The following is a 20,284-nucleotide window of genomic DNA, read 5'->3' on the forward strand; positions in this document are numbered from 1 at the left end:
TCTCCAAAATACACCAACAAGTTAAGGAGCATGTGCACACACTCACACACACACTCACACACACAAAAATGAGTGCACATAAAAAATGAACACTGTAGGGGCGCCTGGGTGGCGCAGTCGGTTGAGCGTCTGACTTCAGCCAGGTCACGATCTCGCGGTCCGGGAGTTCGAGCCCCGCGTCAGGCTCTGGGCTGACGGCTCAGAGCCTGGAGCCTGTTTCCGATTCTGTGTTTCCCTCGCTCTCTGCCCCTCCCCCATTCATGCTCTGTCTCTCTCTGTCCCAAAAATAAATAAACGTTGGGAAAAAAAAAATTAAAAAAAAAAATGAACACTGTATAGGATCTTTGCCCTAGTTAGCAGTATTGTATCAATGTCAATGTCCTGGTCTTGATATTGTATTACAGATGTCACCTCTGTAAGATGTCATCATTGGGGGAAGTTGAAGGAAGTGTACACGGAGACACTGTGTACTACTTTTGAGTCTATAATTGCTTCAAAACAAAAGGTTTAAAAAAAAAAACAAAAAACAAGGTGCAGAACATGGGTAGTGTATGATTCTTGGGGCTTTTTTATGAAATATCAAAAGGTAAGAACAGTCCCTATGTCCTGACATTCAAAATGAGTGGGTAGAGCACATGTACCTGGAAGGACAAAAACACCCATCCCCTTCATTCCCAAGGGTTTGCTTGAGGTGGAAGGACAATAAATTCTTAAACTACCCCCATTTCCTTTGCAGAGATTAAAAGAAGTACAGTTGTGCTCAAGAATTTGATCTGGCCCAATAAGGAGAAAGCCCTCAGAAGTACACTGCTCTGTCCCTTGGCAAGGCTTGTGACAGGGCTTATTCATGTCATACCATGGGCCTCTCACACAGTTCAAAAAGCAGGGCAAAAGGACTGAAACTGCTTTTGCATAATAATGTCCCATGTAATCTCCAGAGGGCAAGCTGGCACCTCTAGGGACACAGTCCTCTCTCTAAATGTAGCTCAGACTGCATTATCCCTAAGAATTGCTGTTGGTTCTTGGAAGCTCTGTGAGTGTGTGTGTGTATGTGTGTGTGTGTGTGTGTGTGTGTGTGTGTGTGTGTGTGTGTGTTCAGTTCCTCACAGGAAAATGGAGTATCTCAGGAGAGGCAATAAAACACATGGAGCTCCAGAACAGGACTTGCACTATTGTACTGGCTTGAGACAGTCAAAGCCCACCCTGCAAGTTTCTACTAATGCCCCCCCATCAGAAAAGTCAAACTGGCAGGAATTAATAGCTTCAGGAAACTTGCTTCAGAGTGCCCTGATGCTCTGATTCTAGGGCAAGGACAGATCCTCTGGGAGAACAACTGTTGTTGCATTGGAAAGATTCTGAAGACAATGTAACTATGCTTTCAGCAGCCCTAAAGGCTATCTATCTTTAACCCATTGACCTGTGCCCTCTAGTTTATAGCTTGACTAACTGTAGCTTCTTAGAGATTTCAACAGAACACTCACTCTAAGGAAATAAGGAACCAGATGTTCTAAGAAGATCAAGTTTGACCACACTAGAAATTAGCCTTCCCTGATGCTAGCCAGTCTGCTTGAGATCATATCAAGAATAATTAACTGCTGTACCATTGCTTGTGGACTCTCACCACTTCCCGGAGCTTTCCCCTTAAAAAAAACCCCCCTTTGGAGATGGTCTTTGGACATTAGTCTGCCATCTTCTCAGGTTACCCGCTTCCTAAATAAAGCAACCTTTCCTTTCCAACCAACACTTGTCTCTAGAATATGGGCTTTCAAATGCCAAGCAGCCAAACTTGGGTTTTGGTAACAAAAGAGACTGCCAGTGAGACCTCAGCAAAGCAAAGCCTGGTTGGAGTCAGGAGTCAGAAGGGTTGAGTTGGAGTAATACATGTGAAAGGAGAAGGGGAGGAGGAGGAGCTGTTAGACCTCATGCAGATCTGACAGCAATGCCAGCCCAACAGGAAGCTCTAAAGCAAAGATGGCCTGTTAGAGGAGCCCCGTGTTAGGCAGAAATGGGAAGATCTTTTTCTGGACCCCAGAATTGTCTGGGGCCAGCCTAAGAAGGTGTTAACTGTCAGCTGAAGGCTGACAGCTAATCAAGCTCCCAAGAGCCAGCACGAGTGCTTTCTAGAAAGAGGATCTGAGCTGTTTTCCGCATCTCTGTGTCTGCCACAGGGACTGTCTCTGTGGGAGGAGAGGGGGAAACAACAATTTCGAAAACAGGGCTAGGAATTTGATTGTGCCCATAAGGGACCCAAGAGGAAATCATATTAGGCATCCCTTTTGCAGGATCTGTCCCTTTTTTTATATTGTAATTTGCACTACCCACAATTCCCCAGTGAATTTCTTGGTACAAAGGAATCATGACGAATGAAGGATAAGACATCTGGGGAAGTGCAGCATTCCCCATCTTGTCCCTGTCCCAAAGTCAGCATCTCAGCACCTACATGGAAACCACAGGAAAGCTATAATCCTGGAGTTCCCAGAAGTGACCAGCTGCAGAGAGCCCTGAAGCCCAGGATAGAACCAACTGCTACTTACTGATAAGACTGGGGACCACCACCCCCACCTGTTGCCAAACACAGCAGCAGAAAGCAATCCTGGGCATGAGGGAAAAACGAAGCCAATGCCTGTCTTACAAGAACCTTTTGCCCACTGCTGCAGAGTCCCTGAAAAGGATCTGTACAGTGACTGCATGAATGAAACTAAAAGGCATTCATGAACAATTGCCTAAATACAGAGCCATCAGGGACAAAAACTGAAAAACCAGAAATTGAATAAGCTATACAATAGAGTTATGAGATTCTAGATAAATCAATTATCTCACAAAATTAATAAGCCATTGCATGTATACTTTTTCTTTAGTTTTTTTCTTTAATGTAAGCTCTACACCCAACATGGGGCTTGAACTTACAACCCTGAAATCAAGAGTCATATGCTCTACCAACTGAACCAGCCAGGTACCCCAAGACATTGCTTTTAAAATTTTTTTTTCAACGTTTATTTATTTTTGGGACAGAGAGAGACAGAGCATGAATGGGGGAGGGGCTGAGAGAGAGGGAGACACAGAATCGGAAACAGACTCCAGGCTCTGAGCCATCAGCCCAGAGCCTGACGCAGGGCTCGAACTCCCGGACCGCGAGATCGTGACCTGGCTGAAGTCGGACGCTTAACCGACTGCGCCACCCAGGCGCCCCAAGACATTGCTTTTAAACAGGCACAGACCAAGTCAGTCTCTGACACAGACAGATACATTCATTGCTTTAGTTTGGAGGTTTTTGTTTTGTTTTACCTTTTAAAAAAAAAAAAAGTAAATTAGTTGCCAACATTCAAAAATCAAACAGTTCATATTAAAATCCAGATTTCTACCTTCTGTTTAAAAAATCCTAAGATCTGGCAACACTGGCTGGCATCTTCAGTGGCAAATATGGACAGAACTGAGTATGCCTCAGGTCTGCAAGTCACAGGTCAGGAGTGCTACAGGATTTTTTTACCTCAATATCCGGGATTCATTGTCTCACTACTTCAAAAAATGAAGAGGTGGACACAAAATAAGCAGTAGGCAAAAGTTTATTAGAGAAATAGATTAGAAAGGAAGAATAGTAGGAAAGCTCTCTTTATAGAGAGGAGACATTCGAAAGCGAATGCCTGAGGACTCCAGGTGAGGGTTCTTGTTTTATAAGGTTCTGGTTGCCCACCGCCCCCCCCCCCCCCCCGCCCCCTTGTTCCTTCTCAGGTTCTATCTACCCTTACTGACTGGATAACTCTAGGTGCTTGGTTGGCTCGACTCCATTGTATGAAGGGTGGTCTATGGCCATACAGTTCCTTGTGGGTCATAGGCTTTACTCCTACTTAGTATTAATCAGGTCTTTTGTCAAAGCCCTGATGGGAACATGAGGGGGAGTAAGTGGGACCTGTTACATTCTTAAGAGGAACCTTAAGCCTGAGGGGGTTTGCTGTTCAGACACTCCCAGCATTGTTCCAAAATATGTGTTTTTCCCCACCCAGGGACCTCAAGTCCTAGTGTTTCCCTCTCTGCCTACTGAATTCTACCTTTTACTATCACAGCAGGACCCACCAATCTCTATGGGCTCCCAGCCACTTAGGCCAGGGTCTATTGCCATAATTACTGAGTTTTATGCCATCAACCAAGGTTTAAACCATTCTATATACTATGTGCAAGAGGGTAAGACAACAGGCAAACTCACTTTAGAAAAACAAATCCATCAGATCTGGTCAAACCATTTTTAAGGTAATTTGACCTTGGCCATCAATTTAAAACATTTGACCCAGGGTACAAACGCATTTGCACCAAACACAAAAAATACAGACACCCAAGGTTGTCTATTATTTGAAATAGCACACGACTGAAAGTGACTTAAATGTTCATCAGTAGGAGGCTGGCTAAATAAATTATGGAATATCCACATAATGGAATACTGTACAGCTATTTTTAAAAGGGAGAGAGAGAATAAAGTAGATCTATTGTGTACCACTCAGAACATTTTCTAAGAATGTATTTTAAGAAATGAAAGAAAGGTAGAAAAAGGGAGAAAGGAAAGAAGCAAGCAATTTGAAGGACAGCATATACAGTGTTATTCCATTCATGGGAAACATTTTTAAGGGAAAAATATACGTAACTGCATAGAAACTTCTAGAAGGATACACAAGACCAGGAGCTATATGGGGAGCAGGCAGAAGCATAGGGAAGAGTCACTTGTTTACTTTTCACTTTAAAACCTGTCTCTTTTTAAAATCATGAACATGTGTTATTTTTATAATTTAAAGACTAGATATTTAATGATTAAAACAACAGTGCACTGGTGCTGACAGTTAAATTCCAACTCAGAGGAAATTAATTTCTATGAAATCTGTCATTCCCCAACAAAGTCAGAAAAATGAAGCATAGCTATTCAACATACACAGCAGGTTGGCTTGTCATGACTCATTCTGATTTCACAAATGGAGATAAAAATGCCTACCTTACCAGATTAGAAATGGTCTACAAAATGTATATAAAAAGCACCAAACACTTGCCACACTTAGTAAGTGTTCAGTAAAGGTGGTTGTTATCCCACAGCCCTCCCCTGCTGCCCAGTCCTGACTAGTGTCAATGACCAATCGAGGATGATTATTGCAAAATGGAAGATTTAAATTCCATCCCAGGTGGGGGCACCTGGGTGGCTTAGTCTGTTAAGCATTCGACTTCGGCTCAGGTCATGATCTCATGGTTCGTGAGTTTGAGCCCCGCATCGGGCTCTGTGCTGACAGCTCAGAACCTGGAGCCTGCTTCGGATTCTGTGTCTCCTCCTCTCTCTCTCTGCCCCACCCCCACCCCCACTTGCGCTCTTTCTCTCTCCCAAAAATAAATAAACATTAAAAAATATGTCAAAAAAAATTGCATCCCAAGTGAATGTCAGCCCTCGAGGAAGATCAGAATATACTCCTCAATAATGAAGGCATTTCCTCAGGATCTGCACATGGTATTGATGGGGTTTTGGAGTGACTGGGGATTGGAGCCGCCAGCCAAGAAAGAATTCTTGAGCTGTCTTTGGTATCAAAAAGGTGATTTTATGAAAGCACGGGAACAGGACCCGTGAGCAGAAAGAGCCTCACTGGGGTTGTGAAGAGTGCCTGGTTATATACATACTATGGAGTTTGGGGAGGTAAAGGCAAAAGTGAGGTCTCCAGAAGGACTTTCATATGCTAAAGAAGACTCCTGAAATACCACAGGCCTAGCTATTGTCAAGCTAAGGTTGTTTTCCCTCTATCAAGGCATTAACATTATGACTGTAGGGGGTGCCTGGAGAAATGCTGTACCCCATATTGGCCTCAAAGTAATTGTCAATGGGCTGCAGGTTAAAAGGAAATTTAGTTTTATGTGCCATTTCCTTTTGCCTTTGTTCCCCACATCACTACTGGGGCTCCAGGAAACTGAGTCCATATTGATGAGGGAGCATAAGGCAAGCTGAGGGCAGAGTACAAGCTAGCATCCCCCCCTCCCCAGTACCTCCAGGTGGGATATGTGTGACAATTCCTCAGCCACTCCTGGCTACCCAAGAACAAAGCAAAGGACAGAAAACAAATGGTTAAACTATTAAGAGTCTCCATCAGGGGCGCCTGGGTGGCGCAGTCGGTTAAGCGTCCGACTTCAGCCAGGTCACGATCTCTCGGTCCGGGAGTTCGAGCCCCGCGTCGGGCTCTGGGCTGATGGCTCGGAGCCTGGAGCCTGTTTCCGGTTCTGTGTCTCCCTCTCTCTCTGCCCCTCCCCCGTTCATGCTCTGTCTCTCTCTGTCCCAAAAATAAATAAATGTTGGAAAAAAAAAATTAAAAAAAAAAAAAAGAGTCTCCATCAGTTTACAAATATTTTAGGACAATGACAAAAATAAGGGGGGGGGGGGCAATCATCAATAGCCTAAAGTCCACGAACTCCCTACTGTCTTAATATGAAGGCTCTGCCAGAGGGAAAAACAACCTTAGCTTGACAACAGCTAGGCCTCCAGTAATCTGTGAGTCTTTAGCATATGAAAATCTCTTTGGAAACTTCCCTTTGGACTTTACCTCCCCCAAGTCCATAGTATATAACCAGTCATTCTTCACAACCCCAATGCAGCTCTTTCTGCCCAGGGGTCCTGTCCCCATGCTTTAATAAAATCACTTTTGTACCAAAGACGTCTTCAAGAATTCTTTGTTGGCCATCAGCTCCAAACCCCCACCATCACCCCAAAGCCCCATCAATAGGTCTTGGAGATTAGCCTATTGATAAGATTGCTTTTTTTCTTATAATTTACTAAGATATTTGTAAGCTGGTGGAGACTCCTGTCCTGCATGACTGTGATCTCTATCAGTTAACCATTTGTTTTCTCCTTTCCTTTGTTCTTGGGCAGCCAGGAGTGCCTGAGGAAATGTCATAGGTATCCCACCTGGGGGGGGGGGGGGGTGAGGTAGCTCTGCTTTGCCCTCAGCTTGCCTTATCCTCCCTCATCAGTACCACCTCCATACACACAAAAGCAATCCCATTGCCTATTAAAGTTCCCCATTTAAAGAGACTCCTACACACCCGTGTTTTTCCCCCAAAGATTTCCTGTCCCCATCTCCAACAAGTCAGCTTGATGAAGAGTAGCAGCTAGAGACTCCCACACTCCTTGCCTTCCCTCTACCCTTTTCAGTTCACAGATCCTTTCGCTAATGTCCCAAAAGAAATGGTGCCAGAGGTCATATATCAACCCTGCCCAGACAAGGAGGGGTCATGTGATATTCACCAAGTTTCCTGACCAGAATTCTCTTTTCAAGACCCTTTGCTCTTTGAAGTATGGTCTCCCTCACTCTCTACCCAACCTCAGCCCCTCTGAGCAAGAGGTGAAGAGAGATCAGATATGCCCTGAAGGCCTGTCCCTTTGAATCCAAAGCCCTGAGAACCCTTCTCCAGTCCTACATACCCTCCCCACAGGCCCACAGGTGGAGAGCACTGGGAAGGGTTCCCACAGTGCATTAGCTCTGAACAGGGGAGGAGGAAGAGGAGTGTCACGCTATCCAGCCTCTGTCATCAATAATTCATGAGGTTCAGACACAAGGGCACCAGTCAGAGAGTCAGTTTTCCCCGGGCATGGGGAAAATTAGACGTAAGCTCTCTTATCTCATCAGGATATGCTGAGTACCAAAGCTGAGTACCGCAGCTGTAGCTTCTTGGTTGAGGAATATACTATAAACCCAGTGCATGCCTGATAGATCACTCGCTACCCATACATCCCCTTCTGAATGTTGAAATCCTTTATTAGCTGCTCTGCAGAACTATACATATACTAAGTGAATCTCTAGCAAGCATGAATTCTATTAAACAGCGATCCCCAGAATTTCACAGACGAGGATTCTCTCTCCTCTAACTGTATGGACTGACACAGAGTTGCCAAACTGGTGATTTCACCAGATAACAATACATTTTTCAACTTACCCATCTGCTTTCATCATCTTTTCTTAACAAAAAGATGAACCCCCCTCCAAAAAAGGAGCAAAATAAAGAACTATTAAATTAAACAATATTAGCTTTATGAAACTCACTATATTATCTTTATTTGTCTCAATTTGCCTTGAACGAGTGAAAACTTTGCCATGGATCAGCACATCTCAGCCTGGCATTTTGGAGGCCACTGGGTTAAACCAATTCAGACACTAACACTTGGATCTGTTGGGGCCTTTGTACAGCATCCCACAAGCCATCCAGATTTATTAATTCTCCCAGACACCCAGAAGGGAGATCATTTCAGCCTACTCCACAGAAGGGTAGGGTGAAGTCTTGGAACAGAATTTACAGCTAGAGAGGACTTTATTCATCATCTCCTCCAGCATCCTCTGTTTACAGATGAAGAGCCTGGCCTGTAGCAACAATAATAATTACTCTATGGTGGCAATAATCACTAAGTGTTTAGTAGTTTCCAGTTTTTAAAGTGCTTTTTACATTCAATAAATATTTATTGAACTAGGATGGAGGCTAAGACCAGGGGACATGGTGATTATGGAGAATTGAGTACTCCTGAGTTTGTATTTCCACCACTGGCTGGGAGATCCTCTCACCTCTTGTTACCACTTAGGCCCTGTACAATGGGGCAGTCCTCTTACGGTAGAGGGTATGAAAAGTCCTGTCCAGTCAGGATCTTTTTCCCTGCATGCTGGTTACCACAGTGATCAGAGTCAGCCCTCCAGGACTGTGAGCATGGAGGAGACCCTGAGCCAGTGTGAAGTGCTAGACCCAGCCCAGCTACTCCTCCCCATCACATCTGTCTCCCAGGCTCTTCCACCCTCATCTGAGACCCTCACCTGGTGACTCTGCGAGGACCACAGGCTTCACTTCCATGGGCAATCTCAAAGCATTTGCCCTCTTGTGAGCTATCACACACGTAGACCCAGACTTTCTTGGAGAAGGAGGTCCATCTTGAAGTTCTGGGAAAGAAAAGCAATCAATTCAAAGCTCTCTCCGCCACCCCGACAAATAATAGGGTCAAGCAGATGGGGGTGGAGAGCGTTGCCAAGGGTGGGGAAGTCTGTGCGGAAGTCTGAACGGGCCCCTGGAGGAAACCCTGGCAGACAGCACTGTTCCACAGCCGCAGTGGACGGCGGGGCGCGGCGGCCGTGCGCCAGCAGGGGGCGCCCGCGGCCACAACCGGCTCCGGGTGTGAAGGGCCCACGCTGAGCGGGACTTGCCGGGCGGGGGGCGGAGAGCGGGGCGGGGAGCGGGGCGGGCAGTCACCTATCCTGAGCGGCGCAGAGCCTTTTAAGGTCCGGCGGCCATGCAGCAGGCGAGGCTGCTGCTGAACTGCTGCGCGCCGGCGTGGGAGTCTGTGCGGAAGGCCAGCTCAGGGATGGCACGCCAGGGCCCGCTCGCCAATAAGGTGGCCCTAGTAACGGCCTCCACAGACGGGTGAGTGCCCGGGCCGGAGTCTCTGAGACCCCCACTATCTGGAAACAGGTACTATCCCCTTGATCTTTGCTTCCCGGCCCAAGTCCTCAAGCGTCACTCCCGGGAAGAGTCCGACCCCAGAAGAAAAGAACCACGTGGTCGGCCTGCAGCCTGACCGAATCCTCTTGCCTTGACTCCACTTCTGCCAGTCTCCTCCCACTGTTGCCTCTGGCTCGATTGCGCCACCTCAGTACTGCCTGCATAAATCCAGTCTCCCAGTAACTCCGGGCTGCCCCAATCAAACGGCCCCCCCTAGAGTCTGGGAAGACCAAACACCAGAAATCCAAGACCGTCCAGATTTCAAAAATCCGGTCCCTCTGCCTCCATCAACTATGGAAATGTTCCAGACTCCCCATTTGGAGCCCTTCACCTAGATGGGACACAAGACCCATGCGTCCAGGTTTTTGTTTAGCTCAGTACATTTTGCCCTTGCCCAGCCTGTTTCTCACCCACCGTTCTTGTCTATCCCTGTTTCTCATCCCCACAGGACTTTGCTAGATGCCAGCAAATCTAAAATGCAATGTATGCGACATGCTAATAGCCAACAGTTGCAAAATGTGTAACCCTTACTCCCAGGAGAGTATTGTAAAAAATTTACATTTTTTTACTAGAGACCCACCCTTTCACATACACCCCAAAACATAATTAACAACAGAATTTTAAGATGATGTAGACTAGTAAGGAAGGTATCTGGAGGGCAGGGGCTCTTTCGAGTGAGACCCTCTAATCATTGAAGTGGCTGTTGCTACACCCCTAGCTCATTTCTCTCCCTTCAGTCCCTACAGGGCATGGGGACTGTCACTGTGAAGGTGCCTGTGGAAGGTAATGTCAGTGCCTGGGAATGTAGCCTGACAGCCAAAACCATAGGAAAAACAAGTAAATGAGTGTTAAAAACATGTGAAGCATGTCCATCTGTATCGTAATGGCTATGCCATTAGCCCTCTTACACGTAAGGTAGACACCAGGTCATACAGATGGAGAGCTGGAATTCAAGCCCGGGCATTCTGACTCCAGGGCCCATCTCTCAACCATTTCCCCCATACTGGCATTGACTCTCTCTCTGCCCATAGGATTGGCTTTGCCATCGCCAGGCGCCTGGCCCGGGACGGGGCCCACGTGGTGGTCAGCAGCCGGAAGCAGCAGAACGTAGACCGGGCAGTGGCGGCGCTGCAGGGGGAGGGGCTGAGCGTGGTGGGCACCGTGTGCCACGTGGGGAAGGCCGAGGACCGGGAGCGACTGGTGGCCACGGTGAGCGGCAAGGGTGTGGGCAGAGAGCCAGGAGGTGGCAGAAGGGAGCCAGTCTAAGCTTACTTCCCTGCTTTCCTAGATAACACTGGTGTGATCCAAGCCCGCATTATTAACTAAAACATAACCATGCGTTATGCACCAATCCACCAGCACATTTTTGTGTGCCTTTCTATTATGTCTCTGAGAATCATCCCATCCCAGTCAGAGAATCAAAAACCACTCTAATGTTTCAACTCTGCATCATCCCTTGGGTCCCCCAGAAAACCAGCTGGTTCTGGGTCTCCAGTAGTTTCCAATCTAATTGGGCAGACGAGAAAGGTAAATACAATCACAAAATAGATGTTCCCACCCTTGGGCTAATAATCAATCCCATGGTCTTTAGTTTATAGATTCGAGTGCCTTCTCTAGGAGGAACCCCACCATGTTTCAACCACCTACTGTGTGCCATTCACTTTGTTCAGAGCCTTCATGGGTTATCTCTAAACCTGACAACAACCCAAGCAAGGCAAGGACTATTCTCCCTGTTTTGGAACATTCAGAACATTCTGCTCTGAAAGCTGGAGTGACATCCCAAGTTCCCACAGCCAGTTAGGAAGAGCTGTAAGTCAACCCAGACCAGCCAAGCTGACTACAGACCACCAGGCATTTCTCCATTAGCATCGGGTCAGGCCTTTGGTGCACAGTTGGACTTTAGTCTCAGAGAAAGTGTCTAAGGGGTACCTGGGTGGCTCAGTCAGTTGAGCATAAGACTCTTGGTATTGGCTTAGGTCATGATCTCAGGGATCATGAGTTTGAGCCCCACCTCAGGCTCCTCGCTGACAGCACAGAGCCTGCTTAGGATTCTCTCACTCTCCTTCCCTCTCTGTCCCTCCCCTGCTCGCATGTGCTCTCTCTCTCTCTCAAAGTAAATAAATAAACTTGGAAAAAAAGAAAAAGAGTCTAAGCCAGTGTCAGAATTGGTATTTGGCACCAACCTCCCAGCTACCCAAGAAAATAGGAATATCTGGCAAAGGAGGCCACTCTTCCGTCAGGCTCAGGGCACATGCTTTATTCCCTAGAGTAGAAAGAAGAATCTACCCTAGATGGAAAGTAAGGGATTGTGTGAACAGATAGGAAGGCTGGAAGAAATAATTTGGTAATCTTAGAAGAGGGATACCTTAAACAATGGTAAACCGTGATATAATAGACCATATAAAGTCATTCCATTTTTAAGGAACCATCTGGCAGATACTCGAATGAGCATTGGAGAGAGCCAAATGTGTGTCCAAGAAAGTCACCTTTCCTGGAATAGGCTGCTGGACAGTGTCTGAGATTAGGACCTTGATCCCAAGGGTGAAGGGAGCCATCTAGAATCCTGGGCCAATTGCTGACTGGCCATATGAAATGTGCATAGCAATTTAATGTCCAAATCCTGTCAGGGAAACAACCTCTCACCCTCACCAGCTCCACTTAACCAGTCCTACAGCCCTGGCTCAGAAGTGGGGTTTGAGCTAGACCTCGAGGAGGGCGTGAGACTGGATAGATGGAGTTGGGACAGGATTTCAAATGACCCCGCAAAATGAGCAGCCAACCAAGGAGGGACTGAAGGGTAGAGGGAGCCCTGTGAATTCACAGCAGAGAGCATAGGCTCAGGAGTGCTGGTGGGAAGGGCAAGCGACAGGGGCCTCCAGAGCTTGCCAAAGGTGCTTGGATGTTCTTGGAGGAAATAAGAAGCCACATGAGGTTTGAGCATGATGAAAATGGTTACATTTTAAAAAGATAATCTGGCACTGGTAAGAGGATATATTAGAGTAGAAAAGACTCTGAGCCAAGGATGTTAGCAAGGAAGCTGTTTCTGTCATTCAGGTCTGGAGCAGCAGCAGTGGGACCAGAATGGATATGCCCAAGAGACCTCTAGTGGGAACCAACCAAGATTTTTTTTCTTCCTAACCCGGTGTTAAGAAATGGGAAATAGGGCGCCTGGGTGGCGCAGTCGGTTAAGCGTCCGACTTCAGCCAGGTCACGATCTCGCGGTCTGTGAGTTCGAGCCCCGCGTCAGGCTCTGGGCTGATGGCTCAGAGCCTGGAGCCTGTTTCCTATTCTGAGTCTCCCTCTCTCTCTGCCCCTCCCCCGTTCATGCTCTGTCTCTCTCTGTCCCAAAAATAAATAAACGTTGAAAAAAAAAAAATTAAAAAAAAAAAAAAAAGAAATGGGAAATAGGAAGGATGAGTCAAAAACAACTCTTCGGTGGAGAACAGGATAGGGTACTTGTTAGCAATCTGAGATGGGTTCTGCCTGTTAAGAACTGTTAGCCTGCATTGGAAAAAGCTCCTCCCTTAAGGATGGTTACTATCCAGCAGCTTCTAAATCTGCACAGCGAAGCTTCTCAAAGGTGTGGAGAGCAGAAACTAGATCGGCTGCTTCTCCACTTGATGGTATTTTTTCTAAAAAATATATCTATCAGAAAACAGCACCCAACTCCTAATCACTTTTGTGTAGTGATCACACAATTTAGAACAGGCTTAAGAGACACCTGGGTAGTCATAATGCCTTTCTCATTAATCTTCTATGGTTCTCTGTCTGTTTGGGCAAAACCTAGACTTCTCCCCTCTCCAAGCTGCTAGGCTTCCCACCCCCAACATCCCTTTTTAGCTTATTCTGCACTTTGCTCGTCCAAAATCCATAGGTGAAACTTACACAGAGCCAAAGCAGGTGGCTGGGGCCTTGTGCCGGGACACCAAAAGTTACAGAGCACCAGATAGTATTCATACTGATTTTAAAAGCTTAGGTGGTTTTAAATTTTGTTAAATTTACATGTTGACAGCCCAAGCATTCCTTCAGCAGTGTAGAAGCAACTGAGCTTAGCACCTAGTTAGCAAGAATAATTAGTTAAAACGGGAGCTAGCAGATGGTACACATTGTTAATAACACCCCTCTGTGCGCCAAATCATGAAGCACAAAGTTGATTGAGGGCCCATTTAGTGCTGCTCGCCCAAGGCATCAGAATTGCCCATTCTGGGCAAATGCATCGTCTGGTTTCAGAGTCACGTATTGTTGGCAGATTCTGTTTGGCCACTCATTACTCTGGCACATGCCTTCGCCATCTACTTACAATTTATTAGCGAGGTGAAATGTTCCCTTTCTTGGCTTTCCCTGTTTAAATCTCAGTTTCTGCCTTGAATCTTCCATGCCTGTAAGCCAAAAGGGGGGGGGGGGGGGGGCGGGGAGAGAAAATGACATCATAACCAAGTGTGAAACCGCTTTAAACCCAAGCTGGTGCCTTCCCCAGTGTGGCTGCTGGGTAGTCAGTTTCATAGAGAGCTCAACTCACTTTCAGAGGACTCTTATGTATTACCTCTGTGGTAGAAGGGATGCTGACCTCAGATCTGCCCCCACTAACTAGCTTTGTGCCCTGAGCAGACCACTTGCCCTCTCCCAAAGTCCCAGGGAGCAGGCCTCCTGTTCCTGGCCAGCCCTCTTATATCATTACTGAGAAATTCACTTCCCTAGACTACAGTTTGTTACCTTCACCATGAGGACACTGGGCTGGGTGGTCTAAAGGCCCTTCCAGGGTTGACTTTCTGTTGGCCTATTTAAAACCATTTCTCCATTCAAGTAGGTGTGGACAGGTTGAGTTTGAGATAACGGTAACTCAGTCAAGGAGAACTGGACAGTAAACTGGAGAAATGGGGCTGGGACTGGGTGTGAAACGAGAAAGCGTCTAGAAATGGATTTTGAGGTGGGACTGAAGAAGCCATGAGCATCGAGGAGCTCCCCAAAGGGAAAGTGTGAAGAGTAAAAGGTCAGCAGCAGCCCTAGAAGTGGGGGCAGGAAGAAAGAAACTAGACAACCTGAAACATTTAGCAGCAGAGCTTAGGGTAGCTTGGGAGAGAAATGTTTCATGAAAAAGAGACATCATTTTGACATCATTTCATTCCTAAGAAGGAATTCTTCATCAACATTGATAAGCGCACCTCCCTTACTGACCTGCAGTCCTAATTCAGACCTTACTCCTCCTTCTAGGCTGTGAACCTCCATGGGGGCATTGACATCCTAGTCTCCAATGCCGCTGTCAACCCTTTCTTTGGAAACATAATGGATGCCACCGAGGAGATGTGGGACAAGGTGAGAGGGGATTAAAGGAGCAGGGGACAGGCCTCAGAAAACGGCCAGAACAAACTCAGTCTGCTTTTAGAATTCATTTGTCAAGTTCACTGTAAATGTGAGGAATCCTTGTGATTTGCACACACCTGGAGTGCACCTGGTAAAGGGCAAGTGGGGGGTGGCTTCTTCTATCCTTGCCCTTCTTTCATTTCTGCTTCTCCCCACTTTTGTTCTTCCATTTGCTCCTTGCTAGCCTTCTTGTGATTCATTCCCCAGCTCTCTCCCCCTACATGCTTATCCAGGCTCTTCCTGGTTTATTTCCAGCAGAGACATGGCAACTATATGCCAATAGCTAATACACCTAAACTTATCCACACCCCATCCCCTTTCCAGCTTCTAAAAAAGAACTATTTCTCATTAGCTGGAAAATGTTAATAGCTGCTAGTTAAGTGAAATATCAATTCTGGTGAAATGACCTAAGTTACCGCTTTATAACTTATAATCTTGGCAAAAGACCTGTGCCCTTTTCTTCTTAACTGCAGTGTCAAGAAAATCTGAGATCCAGATGTCTAAATTCAAGTGTGGAATATTGGTTTTAATGTGAGCGTGTATAATTATATTTGTGATATATTTCACACACTACAGTTTTTAATTATAAAGCCTTAATTAAAATATTTGTCTTTGTTTACTAAGGTTAATATTCGCACATGATTTGGAAATGCTAAATTTTTTATGATCTCCCGTGGTTTTGCTTTTTACTCTGATGTCATCAATAATTTCTCAACACTGAAGTTTAAGGATACTAAAATATTATAGTTTGTTTATCAGTGTTTCACAGACATAAAGACCAAAGTGCCAAATGCTCTTCAGTGACTCAGTTCCTGATTGATATTCTTTAAAGTAGAGAAACATCTTTCATGAGCAGTCTGAATAAAGACCACATGAAAATCAGTTTTAAACCAAGTAATTTTTCTTTTTAATTTGCATTTTTTAAAATGTCACAGTACATCAAATATAAATTCAGTGGTTGATCCTTGATTAAACTCTGGATTTTTTAAATAAGGACATTTGGGGAGACAACTGGGGAAATTTTATTATGGACAGCGTATTAGGTAAAATCATTATTACAAATGTTAAATTTCTTGGTGTGATAATGGATGGTAGTGTGTAAGAATGTCCTTATTCTTTGGGAAAAAATGCTAAAGTTTTTACTGATAGAGCATTGTGATGACTGTAACTTATCTTCAGTGGTTCAGGGGGATAAAACTATATAGATACACAGATAGGACAAATCGGGCAAAATGTGAACAATTGGTGAATCTAAAGTGTACCTTCTGGATATTCATTGTTTTTCTATTTCAACTTTTCTGTAAGATTAAAATTTTCAAAATAAGAAGTCAGCATGGGGGCACAGGAGGGGAATATCCCAGCAGTGCCTAGAACTACATAAATGAGGGTTATGCATTTGTTTCAAATTACGGATGCAGGGTTTTGACTGTAGCTTGTGCTCCAGCTCCTGCAAAAGTGCTCCCGTCATGATCCCACTTTCCAATAAATATCCAGCCAGACAGTCCATCCTGGAGGGCCAAAAACATCTCACTCCTTAAGCTCAGAAGCCAGGGAAATGCTAAAACAATCCCGAGTGCCCAAGGTCAGGCCACATTTTCCCTGAGCAGCATGGCCCACTCTGGGGCAGGTCCAGTAAGCCAACCCAATTCCGAGTTCTCCCTAGTTGGAAGGAACACAGAAAATCCAGCTCAAGTCCAAAGCAGCCCTGTTAATATAGGTCAAATCATACTTGGCTGGTTAGGAGACAAGAAGAACCAGGTTCCTTTCCTTCTCACCCGAACCTAATGCATCATTCTCTAGCTGAATAAGCCGGTGAGAGGTGCTTTTCCCCAGGCCTTGGCCTCTGTACTTGTATGGTCCAAGTAAACCATCTGAGATCTGCACCAGGCCCAACAAACATCCCAGGAACCCTGCTATAAGTCCTCCTCGCCCTGCCTTCTCCAGCTCTTCCCTCATGCTCTTTCTCCTTCTCTCTCTGTTTCAGATTCTGAACATTAACGTGAAGGCCACAGCCCTCATGACAAAGGCAGTGGTGCCAGAGTTGGAGAAACGAGGGTACAGACCGTGAGAGAGAGCGTGAATGTGATGGACCTTATATGGGCTGAGGGCCAGGGTTCCCATTGGGAAGAGGTTCATTCTCTTCTTTTTCCAGAGGCGGCTCAGTGGTGATTGTGGCCTCCATAGCAGCCTACACCCCATTTCCTGTAAGATCCCCCCTTCTTTGCTACTTCCATCTGTCCCCAGTCCTGCATTTTTCCACTCCCCCAGTGATCCTAATTAGTATGTGTCCCCTTTTGGAGTCACACCACCAAGCCCCCTCCCACAAAATAGATGCCTTGCCCCCACAAATCCTAACCTAGGGGCGGGTTAGCCACAAGACAGTTTTCTAGCTGGGGACCCTCCCTTATAGGAGATGCCCTATTATCTACTGCCCTTGGTCCTGTCTTACTATAAGAACCAAGAATGAACTGTAAACAAAGACACTAATGCATTGTCTCCTTTCCCCAGGGCCTGGGCCCCTACAATGTTAGTAAAACAGCCTTGCTAGGCCTCACCAAGAACCTGGCCAAAGAGCTGGTCCAAAGGAACATCAGGGTGAACTGCCTGGCACCAGGACTCATCAAGACTAGCTTCAGCCATGTGGTGAGGACCCCTGGGACCCCTAGGACCCCTAGGGGCATCTTCCCAGATGGGGAAGCCCAGTACCTTCCACCCTGATCCCTGCACTTTTTTTGACATTCCTCCCCCCCAACCCATACCAGCCACTGGTCCAGATCAGACCCCACATGCGCTTTTCTTGAGGTGTGCACTAGAGACAGGAATTCAGCCTCTGCTCATGTGGTTTCATTTTTCCTTAAGTGGATGAGAACTGGGGACACCCAGCAACAACCTCACTAGCACCTGAAAAGAATGGAACAGAGGAGGGAAACAACTGGGAACTGAGGAGGACTAAGAAGTAAAAGGGTGTCCTCTCCAGCCTTCCTCTCAGCTGACATAAGGGTGGCACTTTCTCCTCTCCCTGTCCTCCTCTTCTGCCACATAAAGAGATGTCCCTTTTTCCTGCAGTTGTGGATGGACAAGGAAAGGGAGGAGAGCATAAAAGAAACCATGCAGATAACAAGGTAAGACTGTCACAGGGGAGGGTTAGGAAGGACAAAGACAAAAGTTCCAGTCCCTCACACAGCCCACAGCTTGCTGTCTTTTGGTCCCACAGACAACATGAGCACACACAGACTTCCCAAGTCCATGAACACTGTGTCACTATGGTGGCATGTGCTAGGGATCCACCTGCATTGCAAAAACCAAACACAGGCATCTGGGTTTCAGCAGAGCACCATTGTGAGAAAAACCCTGACTCCTCTCTCCACCTGGGTGTTCCCTCCATCTCTGGGCATCCCTAGCACCCAGGGAACAAGACCAAGACCAAAACCCTGCTTTTTTAGTTCCCCTTGAATAAAAAGCCATGTTTCCAGAGCTCAGGTTGATGATCCTACAATCCAAATAAAAGGAATGAAGAGCTTTACTAAGTCCCAAAACTCCCCTTGCTAAGAAAACTCGCCTCTTCCCCATAGGGCTAGCCAAACTGTTCAGGTATCTTTGTCTGGTTCCTTTTCCTCTAACTTCCCTTCCTCTCTCCAGCTTGTGGCTTCTGGAAACTCTCTTCTCTTTAGCTTCTCCATCTTGTTCTCTCAAGAACACATGCCAGCAAGGCCTACTCTTTGCTGGTCCAAACATTCCAGATCCCCTCAGGTGCACCCAAAGCTGTTCTGATGTCAGGCATGAGCTGCACACCTACTTCACAACTCACTAACAAGTAAGGGCATTGTCATCCTGGAGCCTCAGTGAATGTCTACACCCATGCTTCTTGATCTTGGATGTGCGTTAGAATCAGCTGGGCACTTGTGAAACTACAAATGCTCAGGCTTCACTCCCAGAGATTCTTTTTTAATTGGTCCAATATAGAACCTAGGCTTTTTTTTTTTTTTCTCTTCGCGAGGTGAGAGGCCAGGGTGGGGAGGAAGGTAAGCCTCCAAGATGATTATAGTGTGCAGCTATGATGGAGAACCACTAATCCAGGCCTTCTAAGTTTGAGGTACCTACTCTACCCCCACCTCTAGAGCATTCTTTGGTTAGGTTACAGTGTTCCCTAACTATGCAATCACTGATACAAACACCGAGAATTAGCACATTCTCACAAAATGAACCTAACTTCGGGGCGCCTGGGTGGCGCAGTCGGTTAAGCGTCCGACTTCAGCCAGGTCATGATCTCGCGGTCCGTGAGTTCGAGCCCCGCGTCAGGCTCTGGGCTGATGGCTCAGAACCTGGAGCCTGTTTCCGATTCTTTGTCTCCCTCTCTCTATGCCCCTCCCCCGTTCATGCTCTGTCTCTCTCTGTCCCAAAAATAAATAAAAACGTTGAAAAAAAAAATTAAAAAAAAAAAATGAACCCAACTTTAAGGGACAAAAACAGATTCCTGAAAAAGTTGTCTGTGAATTGAAGCAATATAAATGGAATCATTTTAAACAAACCATTTACTGTCTTACAGACTACCTGACACTTGAATAGTATACACACATGTGAAACAAAATAGCTGCTCACCAGATTATCTGTATGACTTTGGATTGTGGTGTCCTGATTCTCTAAAACACAGAGTGTCTCTGTATTATTTGAATATAATGTGTGGTGGTTTTTACAGCATGCAGTATTTAGGCAGTATTTATTATGACAGCTTATCTTCATGGTAACCTTTTTTGATTGACAAGAAGCTTATACACTGGTCCTGATAAATCATCTGATACTTTTTGAATAAGCACATTCATGCCCTGAGGGCCAGGTCACGGGGTCTGGCCTGTTTGATATTTACTCCGTTCCTTGTTTCTCTTATTCCTCAGGATAGGCAAACCAGATGAGTGTGCAGGCATCGTGTCTTTCCTGTGCTCTGAAGACGCCAGCTACATCACTGGGGAAACAGTGGTAGTGGGTGGAGGGACCCCATCCCGTCTCTGAGGACCTGGAGAGAACTCACCAGGGCAGATATTGGGCTCTAACTCCTGAGTACTGTTCCAGCACTTATCAGTCTTTCCCACCTCTGCCTAATATACTGCTCACCTTACACCCTACTTCACCCCCAAAATCAATTCTGCCCTCTGAAAAGATCCAGCCTTCCTTCTGGTCAAGGTGTGGTCCTATGAGGATTCACCCTGTTGCTGTAGCTTTAGATAAAGACTTCCCCTGAGAACATAGGGCAGGCCTGCTGAGAAAGCTGAGTCTACCTTGGCAAAAACTAATATTTTTTTCCTGGGCATGGGGGAATTTGAGGGAGATGGGATTGAAGGAACCTGGGTGGAAAGAGCAGTTGGAAAATCAACAACTTGCAAAGGGAGGTGCAAATAAAATGCAGATGACTGTATTGCTTTGAGTAGGTGTGTTCATTTGT

The 20,284-nt window shown here is 46.1% G+C and overlaps 1 protein-coding gene and 1 long non-coding RNA gene across 3 annotated transcripts in view; one reads left to right on the plus strand and one right to left on the minus strand.

Annotated features, from left to right (window-relative positions):
• The window catches only part of LOC125167665 (uncharacterized), a 247,781-nt gene extending 238,404 nt beyond the window's left edge, over positions 1-9,377 (minus strand). The window contains exons 1-2 of the long non-coding RNA XR_007152874.1: positions 9,238-9,377; positions 8,808-8,930 (exon numbers count right to left, since the gene is read on the minus strand). This is a non-coding gene — a long non-coding RNA (uncharacterized LOC125167665). The remainder of the gene's footprint in view (positions 1-8,807; positions 8,931-9,237) is intronic.
• LOC125167662 (dehydrogenase/reductase SDR family member 4-like) lies at positions 9,241-20,243 on the plus strand. Of its 2 annotated transcripts, XM_047862097.1 has the most exons (8): positions 9,241-9,408; positions 10,518-10,695; positions 14,698-14,799; positions 16,832-16,902; positions 17,000-17,051; positions 17,356-17,490; positions 17,914-17,969; positions 19,740-20,235. In XM_047862097.1, exons 1-8 carry the CDS (start codon positions 9,278-9,280, stop codon positions 19,852-19,854), a joined length of 840 nt encoding a protein of 279 aa, XP_047718053.1. In that variant the 5' UTR covers positions 9,241-9,277; the 3' UTR covers positions 19,855-20,235. The 2 variants fall into 2 exon arrangements, with proteins under 2 accessions (XP_047718053.1, XP_047718054.1); XM_047862098.1 differs by lacking the exons at positions 16,832-16,902; positions 17,000-17,051 and having other exon boundaries at positions 19,740-20,243.
• Positions 20,244-20,284: the final 41 nt, after the last annotated feature.

The sequence above is a fragment of the Prionailurus viverrinus genome, chromosome B3 (genome assembly GCF_022837055.1).
Source record: "Prionailurus viverrinus isolate Anna chromosome B3, UM_Priviv_1.0, whole genome shotgun sequence".
Classification (NCBI taxonomy): domain Eukaryota; kingdom Metazoa; phylum Chordata; class Mammalia; order Carnivora; family Felidae; genus Prionailurus; species Prionailurus viverrinus.

Excerpts from the sequence above, each read along its gene's own strand:
- LOC125167662 (XM_047862097.1), top strand. The coding sequence starts at position 9,278 with ATGCAGCAGGCGAGGCTGCTGCTGAACTGCTGCGCGCCGGCGTGGGAG. Across the intron at positions 17,052-17,355 it reads CAGCCTACACCCCATTTCCT|GGCCTGGGCCCCTACAATGT; the intron begins GTAAGATCCCCC and ends TCCTTTCCCCAG. Across the intron at positions 17,970-19,739 it reads GAAACCATGCAGATAACAAG|GATAGGCAAACCAGATGAGT; the intron begins GTAAGACTGTCA and ends CTTATTCCTCAG.